At 37.2% G+C, this 14,631-nt stretch overlaps 1 protein-coding gene across 6 annotated transcripts in view; it reads left to right on the top strand.

The window, feature by feature from the left end:
* ROCK2 (Rho associated coiled-coil containing protein kinase 2) overlaps window positions 1–14,631 on the top strand; it is a 137,982-nt gene that overhangs the window by 99,598 nt on the left and 23,753 nt on the right. For all 6 annotated transcript variants that reach the window (XM_088841190.1, XM_055400435.2, XM_088841189.1 and 3 more), the window contains exons 17-22: window positions 1,802–1,961; window positions 4,045–4,205; window positions 4,562–4,746; window positions 11,397–11,466; window positions 12,179–12,282; window positions 14,251–14,437. In XM_088841190.1, the coding sequence (XP_088697316.1) occupies window positions 1,802–1,961; window positions 4,045–4,205; window positions 4,562–4,746; window positions 11,397–11,466; window positions 12,179–12,282; window positions 14,251–14,437 (867 nt within the window). The remainder of the gene's footprint in view (window positions 1–1,801; window positions 1,962–4,044; window positions 4,206–4,561; window positions 4,747–11,396; window positions 11,467–12,178; window positions 12,283–14,250; window positions 14,438–14,631) is intronic.

Below are 14,631 nucleotides of genomic sequence, written 5' to 3'. Positions count from 1 at the left end.
TTGGAGAAGGAAATGGCAACCCACTCCAGTGTTCTTGCCTGGAGAATCTCAGGGACGGGGGAGCCTGGTAGGCTTCCGTCTATGGGGTCACACAGAGTCGGACACGACTGAAGTGACTTAGGAGGATTCTACAGTATTTTTTCTTTTGGTGAAATTTTAACTGTTAATGTTTTTGGCATTGTGCTTTGTACCATTTATTAAATAAAAATTTTAGAAATCAAAAAAAAAAAAAAGAAAGTTGCTCTAAGAAATGGACTAACCACTGAAGGGCTTTTAAGTTGGGTGATTTTATTAGTGATTCATTTAAGATTATGTACCATGTGAAAACTAGGTTTGAGGAGGACAAAATGAGGTAGGTAGATTAATCAGAAACTTTTTCAGATAAAGTAACTCAGATAATGTAGACTTAACTAGTACAATTGTTCAAAGGATGGAAAATAGGAATGAATCTGAGAAATATTTGAAGGAGGAGTATTTGGGAACACTTAGTGATTGATTGATTAAATGTAGCATGTGAATAGTACTTAAGAATGAGTTTTGAGTTCCTAGTCTGTAATGTGTATGGAGAAGGCAATGGCAAGCCACTCCAGTACTCTTGCCTAGAAAATCCCATGGATGGAGGAGCCTGGTGGGCTGCAGTCCGTGGGGTCGCTAAGGGTTGGACACGACTGAGCGACTTCACTTTCACTTTTCACTTTCACACATTGGAGAAGGAAATGGCAACCCACTCCAGTGTTCTTGCCTGGAGAATCCCAGGGACGGGGGAGCCTGGTGGGCTTCCGTCTATGGGGTCACACAGAGTCGGACACGACTGAAGTGACTCAGCAGCAGCAGCAGTTTGTGACAGAAGTCTATAGTGGTGCCTTTAATTAAGAAAGAATAAAGGAGAAATAGAGGAGACAATGATAAATCCATTTTAGTCTTGAGGTGCTGGTGAGACAACCAAATTAGGATGTCTACAGAGGAGTAAGCTATGGTAGTAGCAGCTAGCTAGAACTATTTGATCGTCATTGATACTGAAGTAGCTCAAACTGTGCGAATGAAAGAACCCATCTGGAAGGAGATTGCTTAGACCTGTGGTTTTTCAAAGCAGAGTAAACTACTCTGTTGACAGATTGTGTAGTTTGAAAAAAATTATTTTCATTATTGAAAAAAAAGTCTGTATTTATGATATAAACTATAGGAAACAGAATTAGAAAATCTTTTGAGGATATATAGAAAATTAACTTAAAACATGTTTTCCATGTGGAAAATAAAGATGAGTAGTAGAGGATCCTGATTCCCCCCCGCTAAAGATCTAGCAAAAGAAAATGTTAGGTATGTTTTAAAAGTTTGAGAAATAATACAGAAAGAGGAAAAGCATTATGGCTAAAGAATGCTACCTACAGAGAACACCCAATATTTAAGAGATGACTGGGAGAAAACATCACACGTAGCAGAAAAGATGAGAGAAGGATGGGGAGAGCCAAGTGAGGGCAAGTGTATCAAGGAAATAGTTTCAAGGGCAACAGTGAGTTCAAATGAAAAATGACTGAAAAGGTTTGCTGAATTTGATAATTGAGGTATCATTCATCACTTTATTGAGCTCAGGTAATGACAGTGAAGATCTCGAAACAGTAGTGGAGATATGGGAGATAAGTATACTGGGAAGCAAACAGGTGGAACAGCACATAGGGTACTTTTACAGGAAGTCTGAAGATTGGAGGGAACATGTTAAACATTATTAGTAAGCCTGTAAAGAAATTTTTGAAATTGTGAGCCAGTCTGTTTTGTTGATGGCTGCCGTTTAAATCTTTAATAGGAAAAGAACAACATGGAAATAGATATGACATACCAACTAAAAGTTATACAGCAAAGTTTAGAACAAGAAGAAACTGAACATAAGGCTACAAAAGCACGGCTTGCAGATAAAAACAAGATTTATGAATCCATTGAAGAAGCTAAATCAGAAGCCATGAAAGGTATGCATTTTCATAAGAGGATTTTCAGCAGTATTTTACAGAATTGATTCTGTATTCAATTTTGATTTTGGAAAATATTTTTAAAAACTATTAGGAAAGCTTTACATTAGAAAGGCTTTACATATATATATTTATGTGTATATATATATATATTTTTTAATTATTTTTTTCCTTTAAGGCCATGGCTATTTCTAGGATAGTAAGGCTCAAACACAAAATTGCTCAACCTCATTTTTAGATCAGAGAGAAATGAATATTTCAGTGGTATCAATAGTGGCAGGAATATAGAGTGTGAAGTTCTAGATATATCTGTTCAGATTTGAGGGATATGCTCTTTTTATAATTAGTTTGACATTTTACCAGCTCATGTTACAGAATTCTTTCCTAAAGTTTGTATAGGTTCACTGAATATTTTGAAATCTGGCACGATGAAGATACTAGCTATATTTGGTCAGAGCCACACAAAGCTAATGAGTGTAGGGTAAGATAACAAAGTTAACCTTTCCACAAACCAACCTTGTTATCTTGAAATTGTCTTTTAGATTATATCTTGTTTTCCAAACTGACTGTTTATATATCATGGATTTGAAATTTCAAAAGAAATCAATTAAGTATTCTTATCAAAGATTTGTAAAACTCTTAAACAGAAATTTCATATTAAACTATAATATTTATTAATAACTTAGCAAAAAATAGCCTTTTAATTATTGAGTGTAGTTAAAATTGGAGGGTTTTTTTTGGGTTAAAAACAGTTTAGTTTAAGACATTGATTTTAGATGATAAAAGATGAAATGAGTACTATATTTAGAAATACCTGCTAAGAAGAACAGTCCTTGGTGTTCATTGGAAGGACTGATGCTAAAGCTGAAACTCCAATACTTTGGCCACCTCATGTGACGAGTTGACTCACTGGAAAAGACTCTGATGCTGGGAAGGATTGGGGGCAGGAGGAGAAGGGGACGACAGAGAATGAGATGGCTGGATGGCATCACCGACTCGATGGACATGAGTTTGAGTGAACTCCGGGAGTTGGTGATGGACAGGGAGGCCTGGCGTGCTGTGATTCATGGGGTCGCAAAGAGTCGGACACAACTGAGCGACTGAACTGACTGACTGACTAAGAAGAAAGTTAGTGGGACAAGACAAGAGTTGAATTTCGAGATCATAATTTAGGTGCTATAAAATGCAAACATTTTTCACATTTGTAACACACATGTAATCACCACCCTAGACAAGATAGAGAATCTATATTTTCCTCATCGCAGTGAGTTTACTCATGCCTCTTTCTGTTCTCTAGACCCACATTCCAGTGATTAGTTTTTTAAATGAGTACATTTGTTTATAGTTTGTTCTCAGAACTGTTGAAAATGAACCAATTTAGCATAGTAACAACTGTCTTTTTTTCAAATTTCTTTTTACAATTCTAACATACAGATGACTTTCATATTTTGCATGATTGCTCACAACTTAAATTTTGTAGATGCTGCTCAAATATGGTATAAAACCTTTGGTCTTTCTACTGCATGTCATTGCTTCCTTTGAGTTTAAGAATATGGCTTACCAATGAATTACTAGCTATGTGATCTTGTCTAGTTACTTACCTTTTTATGCCTAGTTTCCTGTAAAGGGACAGTTCCTGTATTTGGTTGTGAAAAACAGATGCATTGGTACGTGAAAAGTGCCTAGAAATGCTAGCTGTTTTTAGTAGTATATGAAGAATGTTTAATTTTTCCACACTTTTGAAGCTAGTTCATTAAAAACTAGAAGTTCATAACATTTACATTTTACCTAATATAACTTTGCAGTAAGTGATAAAGGCAGAATTATTTTGCTTTCATTAAAATGAATACGATATTGCAGAGTGTGGTAGATTTTTACACTCTGCAAATATGGCACTTAATTTTTTAGCATGAAATTGTTGACATTTCAATTGTATTAAGAGGAGAAATGAAAATGTTAAATTGGAAATTTAAAAAAAATTTGAGGCAGCATTTATTGCAATTTTTATTAGCACTGTGTTATGTATTTGATATGCTTTTTTTGTTTGGTTCATGATTATGTCTATTTTTGTGGCAATCAATAGAAATGGAGAAAAAGCTCTCGGAGGAAAGAACTTTAAAACAGAAAGTAGAGAACTTGTTGCTGGAGGCTGAGAAAAGATGCTCTATATTAGACTGTGACCTCAAACAGTCACAGCAGAAAATAAATGAACTCCTCAAACAGAAAGATGTGCTAAATGAGGATGTAAGTGTCCAGATTACTGTATAATGAACTGTTTAATTAATTAATAATTAATAGGTTTATTTACAGAGGTTCAATGATGGTTTTACAATTAAAATTTTTTTTTGTCAAATAATATTCTGTAATTTTTTAATTGTACCAGATTTGGATGATATACTAAATGAATCATAGTTAAAATTTCTTTGAAGACTATATTTTATTTTAAAAATATATTATTATGGAAAATCAAAAAAATACTGTGAAATGAATTAACTGTTTAAGGGGAATGAAATCTGTTTTATTTCATTATATTTACTGCCAGATTCATTGATGAGAAAATCAAAATAATTTGCTTACATACCAATAACACTATTTTTTAGGTTAGAAACTTGACATTAAAAATAGAACAGGAAACTCAGAAGCGCTGCCTTACACAAAATGACTTGAAGATGCAAACACAGCAAGTTAACACACTAAAAATGTCAGAAAAACAGTTAAAGCAGGAGAATAATCATCTCCTAGAAATGAAAATGAGCTTGGAAAAACAGAATGCTGAACTTCGAAAGTAAGTTAATTGTTTGAGACAAAGACTTACTAATATGCAGAGCTATCTCCATGTAAATTATCTTAAGTTTTACTTATCTGGGAATTTTCTTTTGACTCCTTTGTTTTCTTGACCACATTTTTCTCTTCTTTTTATTTAAGTGATGTTGAGTGCTACTGTTGTCCTTCAAAAAGATTTTATTTGCTTCCCCAACAATTTTTACTACTGCCACATTATGATATAAAGGTATATTGTTTGTGCTGAAGAAGAAAAGGTCTGGGGTTTGCACTTCACGCTCTTAAGATTCCTGCTCAGGATTGTCTTGCAAGCAAAAGTGTCTGTTTGTTTGTTCCTTTAGTTTCTGGGACTTGGAAATGTTTGACTGTTAAGAAACACCATATAAAATTTTCAGTCATTTTTTAGGATACACTCTTGTGCTATATCCCTGAGTCAGGAAGATCCCCTAGAGAAGGAAATGGCAACCCACTCCAGTATTCTTGCCTGGAGAGTTCCATGGACAGAGGAGCCTGGCGGGCTACTGTCCGTGGGGGTCACAAAGAGTCATACACGACTGAGTGACATACTTTCTCTAGTGCTATATTCAATTTACTTAGAAAACATTGCTAAAATACTTTTAATTAAGGTATATAGTAAATATACTGTTAAAATTTGCCCCATTTAGTCATTAATACTGAACTGAACTGTAATTAGTAGTGATCAAAGATTCTAGGAAATACCACTTCCATTAAACATGAACCTGACGTAAAAAGGAAAGACAGAATAGGAAGGAGCTCTTGAAGGTTAAAAATTATTGACAATGTAAATTTATTATAAAAGCTTGAAGAAAAAAAGTTTTTTTTTAATTTCACAAAATATAGAACAGGAAGAAGTGACATAGAATATATGAGAGAAAAGCTAAGATACACACCAGCTTACTCTTAAGAGTTCTAGCACCAGACAAGGAATTTCAGAGAATCTTAGGGAAGGAAGTTACTAAAGAAATAATAGAAAAGAATTTCTCATAGATGGAAAAGAAGTCTTTATATTGAAAAGACCAGCAAAGATACTTAAGAAAAGACTCACATTTAGACATGTTCTTATGAAATCTCAAAAACAAAAGAGAATGGAATTGTTGCAGTTCTTATCTCCAGCTGGGGAGGTTGTGGTTTGTGGTTGATGCAATAGAAAATGAATGGAGGTTTGATTATGTCACTTAGACCAGTGATATAACTGTGTTAGGAGTTGGGGAGAGGTTAGGAGTGGTAAGAGCTAAATTCTCACATATGGCAGCAGGGAATTGGTAAATAATTAAAAGGTATGTCAGGGAATAAGCTGAGATGTGGTGGGAACCACAAAAGAACAATAAACAGAAATGAAACAAAGTAAGTTCCTCTAGGGAAATAGGATTGTTTGGTGGATGGTTATAGATAAGGAGACTGCAACCTTTTGTAATTTTTTCTGTGCTAGTCTGTAGTATGTAACTAACCATCTGCATATTATATAATTACCTTCTGAAAAATAGCTTTTATTAAATACCTAATAAATGTTGGGTTTTAAAAGTTACATATAATGAACAGTAGCTCTTCAAAAAGATCATAATATTGTTACACTGGAGTTTGCTGCAAGTGAGCCTAGCTTGTGATGATTTAAAATTTTTTAAACTTGCTCTGTCATATGTTATTAGCATCTTTCACATCAAAGCTCAGAGAAATAAGAATCATACTTTTTTAAATAGTACACTGAATAATAATAAAATACAGAATTAACACAGTGAAGTGACATCTAGTGATAATTTCCTATTTATCCAGAAGTTGAAGGACCAGTGAGTAAACAAAGGGATCAGATTATATTAAATTAAAATAAGGATAAAAGTTCTTTGCTGCTGCTGCTGCTAGGTCGCTTCAGTTGTGTCCAACTCTGTGCGACCCCATAGACAGCAGCCCACCAGGCTCCGCCATCCCTAGGATTTTCCAGGCAAGAACACTGGAGTGGGTTGCCATTTCCTTCTCCAATGCGTGAAAGTGAAGTCGCTCAGTCGTGTCCGACTAGTAGCGACCCCATGGACTGCAGCCTACCAGGCTCCTCTGTCCATGGGATTTTCTAGGCAAGAGTACTGGAGTGGCTTGCCATTGCCTTCTCCGAAAAGTTCTCTAATATTAAATTGAAATTGAAGGCGATGTGATTAAATCATTTAATCTCTCTGAGTTTTTCTTGCTTTATTCACTTTTATTTATAAATTTATTTGGCCACACAGCCTGTGGGATCTTAGTTTCCTGACCAGGAATAGAACCCGTGCCTCCTGCAGTGGAGGTGTGGAGTCTTAATCACTGAACTGCCAGAGAAGTCCACCTATATACATTTTTAAAATATCCAACTGGTAGTAAAATATTTTCTCACTTTCAAGTATTTAGAACTATATTAAAAGATAAAGAGAAAACAAATATAAGGTCTCCTTTATGAACAATATGAAAAGGCAAAAAGATAGGACACTGAAAGATGAATTCCCCAGGTCGGTAGGTGCCCAATATGCTACTGGAGATCAGTGGAGAAATAACTCCAGAAAGAATGAAGGGATGAGCCAAAGCAAAAACATCACCCATTTGTGAATGGGACTGGTGATGGAAGCAGGGTTCAATGCTGTAAAGAGCAATATTGCATAGGAACCTGGAATGTCAGGTCCATGAATCAAGGCAAATTGAAAGTGGTCAAACAGGAGATGGCAAGAGTGAACGTCAACATTCTAGGAATCAGCTAACTAAAATGGACTGGAATGGGTGAATTTAACTCAGATGGCCATTATATCTACTACTGTGGGCAGGAATCCCTTAGAAGAAATGGAGTAGTCATCACAGTCAACAAAAGAGTCCGAAATGCAGTACTTGGATGCAATCTCAAAAACGACAGAATGACCTCTGTTCGTTTCCAAGGCAAACCATTCAATATCACCATTCAGTCCAAGTCTATGCCCCGACCAGTAATGCTGAAGAAGCTGAACAGTTCTGTGAAGACCTATAAGACGTTCTAGAATTAACACTCAAAAAAGATGTTCTTTTCATTATAGGGGACTGAAATGCAAAAGTAGGAAGTCAAGAAACACCTGGAGTAACAGGCAAATTTGGCCTTGGAGTACAGAATGAAGCAGGGCAAAGGCTAATAGAGTTTTGCCAAGAGAACGCACTGGTCAGAGCAGACACCCTTTTCCAATAACACAAGAGAAGACTCTGCACATGGACATCACCAGATGGCCAACACCGAAATCAGATTGATTATATTCTTTGCAGCTGAAGGTGGAGAAGCTCTATACAGTCACCAAAAACAAGACCAGGAGCTGACTGTGGCTCGGATCATGAACTCCTTATTGCCAAATTCAGACTGAAATTGAAGAAAGTGGAGGAAACCACTAGATTATTCAGGTATGACCTAAATCATCAAATCCCTTATGACTATACAGTGGAAGTGAGAAATATATTTAAGGGACTAGATCTGATAGAGTACCTGATGAAATATGGACGGATGTTAGTGACATTGTACAGGAGATAGGAATCAAGACCATCCCCAAGAAAAAGAAATGCAAAAAAGCAAAATGGCTGTCTGAGGAGGCCTTACAAATAGCTGTGAAAAGAAGAGAAGTGAAAAGCAAAGGAGAAAAGGAAAGATATAAGCATCTGAATGCAGAGTTCCAAAGAATAGCAAGGAGAGATAAGAAAGCCTTCCTCAGTGATCAGTGCAAAGAAATAGAGGAAAACAATAGAATGGGAAAGACTAGAGATCTCTTCAAGAAAATTAGAGATTCCAAGGGAACATTTCATGCAAAGATGGGCTCAATAAAGGACAGAAATGGTAGGGACCTGACAGAAGCAGAAGATATTAAGAAGAGGTGGCAAGAATACACAGAAGAACTGTACAAAAAAGATACTCACAACCCAGATAATCACGATGGTGTGATCACTGAACTAGAGCCAGACATCCTGCAATGTGAAGTCAAGTGGGCCTTAGAAAGCATCACTATGAACAAAGCTAGTGGAGGTGATGGAATTCCAGTTGAGCTATTTCAAATCCTGAAAGATGACGCTGTGAAAGTGCTGCACTCAATATGCCAGCAAATTTGGAAAACTCAGCAGTGGCCATAGGACTGGAAAAGATCAGTTTTCATTCCAATCCCAAAGAAAGGCAATGCCAAACAATGCTCAACTACTGCACAATTGAGCTCATCACACACGCTAGTAAAATCATGCTCAAAATTCTCCAAGCCAGGCTTCTGCAATACATGAACCGTGAACTTCCAGATGTTCAAGCTGGTTTTAGAAAAGGCGGAGCAACCAGAGATCAAATTGCCAACATCCGCTGGATCATCGAAAAAGCAAGAGAGTTCCAGAAAAACATCTATTTCTGCTTTATTGATTATGCCAAAGCCTTTGACTGTGTGGATTACAATCAACTGTGGACAATTCAGAAAGAGATGGGAATACCAGACCACCTGACCTGCCTCTTGAGAAACCTGTATGCAGGTCAGGAAGCAACAGTTATAACTGGACATGGAACAACAGACTGGTTCCAAATAGGAAAAGGAGTACATCAAGGCTGTATATTGTCACCCTGGTTATTTAACTTATATGCAGAGTACATCATGAGAACATCATGAGAAATGCTAGGCTGGAGGAAGCACAAGCTGGAGTCAAGATTGCTGGGAGAAATATCAATAACCTCAGATATGCAGATGACACCACCCTTATGGCAGACAGTGAAGAAAAACTAAAGAGCCTCTTGGTGAAAGTGAAAGAGGAGAATGAAAATGTTGGCTTAAAACTCAACATTCAGAAAACTAAGATCATGGCATCCGGTCCCATCACTTCATGGCAAATAGGTGGGGAAACAGCGGCTGACTTTATTTTTCTAGGCTCCAGAATCACTGCATATGGTGACTGCAGCCATGAAATTAAAAGACGCTTACTCCTTGAAAGGAAAGTTATGACCAACCTAGATAGCATATTAAAAAGCAGAGACATTACTTTGTCCACAAAGGTCCGTCTAGTCAAGGCTATGGTTTTTCCCGTGGTCATGTGTGGATGTAAGAGTTGGACTATAAAGAAAGCTGAACACCGAAGAATTGATGCTTTTGAACTGTGGTGTTGGAGAAGACTCTTGAGAGTCCCTTGTACTGCAAGGAGATCCAACCAGTCCATTCTAAAGGAGATCAGTCCCGGGTGTTCATTGGAAGGACTGATGTTGAAGCTGAAACTCCAATATTTTGGCCACCTGATGCAAACAGTGACTCATTTGAAAAGACCCTGATGCTGGGAAAGAGTGAGGGCAGAAGAAGGGGACAACAGAGGATCAGATGGTTGGATAACATCACCAACTCGATGAACATGGGTTTGGGTGGACTCCAGGAGTTGGTGATGGGCAGGAAGGCCTGGTGTGCTGTGGTTCATGGGGTCGCAAAGAGTCGGACATGATTGAGCAACTGAACTGAACTTTTGAATACAGACGTGGTTAATCTCTCCGGAAGTAATATATCATAATAGTCTTAATACATCCTCCCATACCTTTTTCTGTGCCTGTACGTGTACATCTGTACTATATTTATAGGGTTGAGTTTTGTAGAATTTTTTTTGTTTTTTAATTGTATCGTGTTATTCTCCAACTTGTTTTCTTTCTTCTTAGCTTTGACTTGAAATAACTATAATATATATTTACGATTTTGTTTTTTTGATAAGCCTAGACTTTTATTTCAGGCCAACATCTTAAAAGTGTTAACTAGGTTTGTTTTTTATTTAACTTTTTTCTTTACTGAAGATTAAGATACATATAGAAAAAGTACACAAATGATAAATGTACAACTCTGAATTTTTACAGTGTGTTCATATCTGTGCAGTTACCATTTTGTTGTTCTTTATTTGCTAAGTCGTGTCCAACTGTTTTGCAACCCATGGACTGTAGCCCACCGGGCTCCTCCGCCCATGGGATTTTCCAGGCAAGATAACTGGAGTGGGTTGCCATTTCCTTCTCCAGGGTATCTTCCCAACCCAGGGATCAAACTCGCATCTCCTTCATTACTGGTGGATCCTTTACCACCGAGCCACCAGAAATCTGTGCAATTACTATTTATATTTAGATATAAAAACCTGTACTCTTAACCTCCCTGCAGGGCCCCTCCCAGTCGTTTCTTCACTCATTCTAAGATAATCGATTTTCAGGTGCTCTTTAATTCTACTACTTGGTTGGCATAAATGGCTGCTGATCACAATGCTTGTTGAGAATATAATTCAGTGTTATTAGTTTAATATAGCACTATTTGGTCTCAGAATCCCTTATACTCTTAAAAAAATTACTGAGGGCCCCACAGAGTTTTTGTTTATGTGAATTTTATCTAGTGTTGTTTATTGTGTTAGAAATTGAAACTGAGAAAATTTAAAACCACAGGAGCATACATGCACATGTTTCATTAGCTGTTGGAATAATAAAATCCTCTTATGTCATACAACCTCATGAAAGTGTATATACATGGAAAGAATTAAAGCTTTAAAAATAGCCATGATTATGAAATAATTACTATGAAAATAATTTTACCTCGTTGATTTCCTGGGAGGGTCTTAGGTACTCCCAGAGGTTTCCTAGACCACATTTCAAGAGTTGCTGGCTTAATATCTGTCTAACCAATGTCCCCACAGAGAACGTCAAGATGCAGATGGACAAATGAAAGAGCTCCAGGATCAGCTTGAAGCAGAGCAGTATTTCTCAGTAAGTCCAGACATATTACTTTGAAAATTACTGTATTTGTAGAATTATTAAAAAATTTTTATTTTTTTGCTGAAAAACCAGGAGACTAATTTTTTAAATTCTTATAGCAAATCCCAGAGAGAATTTTGGATGAATGTTTTTTACCACACACCTGTAAAAGGAATACCGGGGCCAGAGGCTATAGATAGTCTAACAGAAATCCATTATCATTTCAAAAAAAAAGTAGTTCTAAGCACATACCCACACCATATGAAGTTCATTTTAAAAAGCATTGATTTTTAAGGAAGAATATATTTGTATAATGAAAGAAATAAGATTGTCATTTTAACATTTGCCCTTTTTTGAGTTTTAAAATATGAAATAGTAACGGTCACCTCTGTTTCATTGATTTTTAAGCTGCAAAATTTTCTTGAATAAATTGATAATTTTTTCTTTGCTTCTTCATCCTACCAATATGACATTTAATGAGAAATTTCACTAGGATATCCAGTTGAAAATCACACTTTTAAATTATTAGCTGAAGTTTTATTAGTTAATTGGGTTGATTACCAGAAAATAGAAAAGCTCATTGAACTGTCACTTTACTCATGGGCTCAACATTACTCAGTTTTATGAGCCTATTACCTAGTGCTCAACTGAAGTTTTTGTCTGGATAGCTTTTGAATATTTGTAACGATGATGATACATGTTTCTATTCTGTTTTGCTATTTAGACCCTCTATAAAACACAGGTTAGGGAACTTAAGGAAGAATGTGAAGAAAAGACCAAACTTTGTAAAGAATTACAGCAGAAGAAACAGGAATTACAGGATGAAAGGTAAGGATAAGATCCTTATCTCTGTTCATAGCCATGTACCCTACTCCTAGAAAGTGCCTGTGTGTGTGTGTTAGTCGCTTAGTCATGCCCAATTCTTTGCAACCCTATTGATTGTAGCCTGCCAGACTCCTCTGGCCATGGAATTCTCCAGGCAAGAAACTGGAGTGGGTTGCCATTCCCTTCTCTAGAGGATCTTCCCGATCTGAACCCAGGTCTCCTGCATTAGCAGGCCAATTCCTTACTATCTGAACCACCAGGGAACTCCAAATAAAATTTGTTGATGAAGTTAATAAAAAGCAGAAGATATTAAGAAGAGGTGGCAAGAATACACAGAAGAACTATCAAAAAAAATCTTCATGACCCAGGTAACCACTATGGTATGATCACTCAACTAGAGCCAGACATCCTGGAATGTAAAGTCAAGTGGCCCTTAGGAAGCATCACTACGAACAAAGCTAGGGGAGGTGATGGAATTCCATCTGAGCTTTTTCACATCCTAAAAGATGATGCTGTTAAGTGCTGCACTCATATGCCAGCAAATTTGGAAAACTCAGCAGTGGCCACAGGACTGGAAGAGGTCAGTTTTCATTCCAATCCCAAAGAAAGGCAATGCCAAAGAATGTTCAAACTACTACACAATTGCACTCATCTCACACGCTAGCAAAGTAATGCTCAAAATTCTTCAAGCCAGGCTTCAGCAATATGTGAACCATGAACTTCCAGATGGTCAAGCTGGATTTAGAAAAGGCAGAGGAACCAGAGATCAAATTGCCAACATCCGCTGGATCATAAAAAAAGCAAGAGAGTTCCAGAAAAAACATCTATTTCTGCTTTATTGACTATGCTAAAGCTCTTGACTGTGTGGATCACAACAAACTGTGGAAATTTCTTAAAGAGATGGGAATACCAGACCACCTTACCTGCCTCCTGAGAAATCCGTATGAAGGTCAAGAAGCAACAGTTAGAACCGGACATGGAACAACAGACTGGTTCCAAATAGGAAAAGGAGTATGTCAAGGCTGTATATTTTCATCCTGTTTATTTAACTTATATGCAAATACATCATGAGAAATGCTGGACTGGATGAAGCACAAGCTGGAATCAAGATTGCTGGGAGAAATATCAATCACCTCAGATGTGCAGATTACACCACCCTTATGGCAGAAAGCGAAGAAGAACTAAAGAGCCTCTTGATGAAAGTGAAAGAGGAGAGTGAAAAAGTTGGCTTAAAGCTGAACATTCAGAAAACAAAGATCATGGCAAATAGATAGGGAAAAAATGGAAACAGTGACAGACTTTATTGTTTGGGGCTCCAAAATCACTGCAGATGGTGACTGCAGCCATGAAACTTAAAAACACTTGCTCTTTGAAAGAAAAGCTATGACCAACCTAGACAGCATATTAAAAAGCAGAGACATTACTTTGCCAACAGAGGGCCATCTAGTCAAGGCTATGGTTTTTCCAGTAGTCATGTATGGATGTGAGAGTTGGATTATAAAGAAAGCTGAGCACTGAAGAATTGAGGCTTTTGAACTGTGGTATCAGAGGAGACTCTTGAGAGTCCCTTGGACTGCATGGAGATCCAACAAGGAAATCAGTCCTGAATATTCACTGGAAAGACGGATGCTGAAGCTGTAGCTCCAATACTTTGGCCACCTGGTGTGAAGAATTGACTCATGGTAAAGACCCTGATGCTGGGAAAGATTGACGGCAGGAGGAGAAGGGGATGACAGAGGATGAGATCGTTTGTTTGATGGCATCACCAACTCGATGGACTTGAGTTTGAGTAAACTCTGGAGTTGGTGATGGACAGGGAGGCCTGGCGTGCTGCAGTCCATGGGGTCACAAAGAGTTGGACACAACTGAGTGACTGAACTGAACTGACTGATCTGATGAAGTTAATTAGAAAAAAACTTCAACTTTATAATAAAAAATTGAACGTTAAAATTTTATTTCTCTTAAATATAGGGACTCCTTGGCTGCTCAACTGGAGATTACCTTAACCAAAGCAGATTCTGAGCAACTGGCTCGTTCAATTGCTGAGGAACAGTATTCTGATTTGGAAAAAGAGAAGATCATGAAAGAGCTGGAGATCAAAGAGATGATGGCTCGGCACAAACAGGAACTCACTGAAAAAGATGCTACTATTGCATCTGTAAGTGAAGTCCTTGGTTCATTTTTGGCTATAATTGTTGTAAATCTTGCTTTAGAAATACTAGGAAAGTAACATAAATCTAAATGTAAAATTGTATATTTTGGCTACAGGATATTTGAGCTAGTAAACCATTAGCATCTCAATGTTGTTTGGCAGAGAGAGGGCCCCCCCAAAACACAACTTCCAATGGCTTC

The sequence above is a fragment of the Moschus berezovskii genome, chromosome 11, assembly GCF_049115385.1.
Source record: "Moschus berezovskii isolate FMDL1 chromosome 11, NW_MosBer_1.0, whole genome shotgun sequence".
Taxonomy (NCBI): domain Eukaryota; kingdom Metazoa; phylum Chordata; class Mammalia; order Artiodactyla; family Moschidae; genus Moschus; species Moschus berezovskii.
The sequence above is the reverse complement of the archived record's forward strand: the minus strand, read 5'-3'. Positions and strand labels throughout refer to the sequence as shown.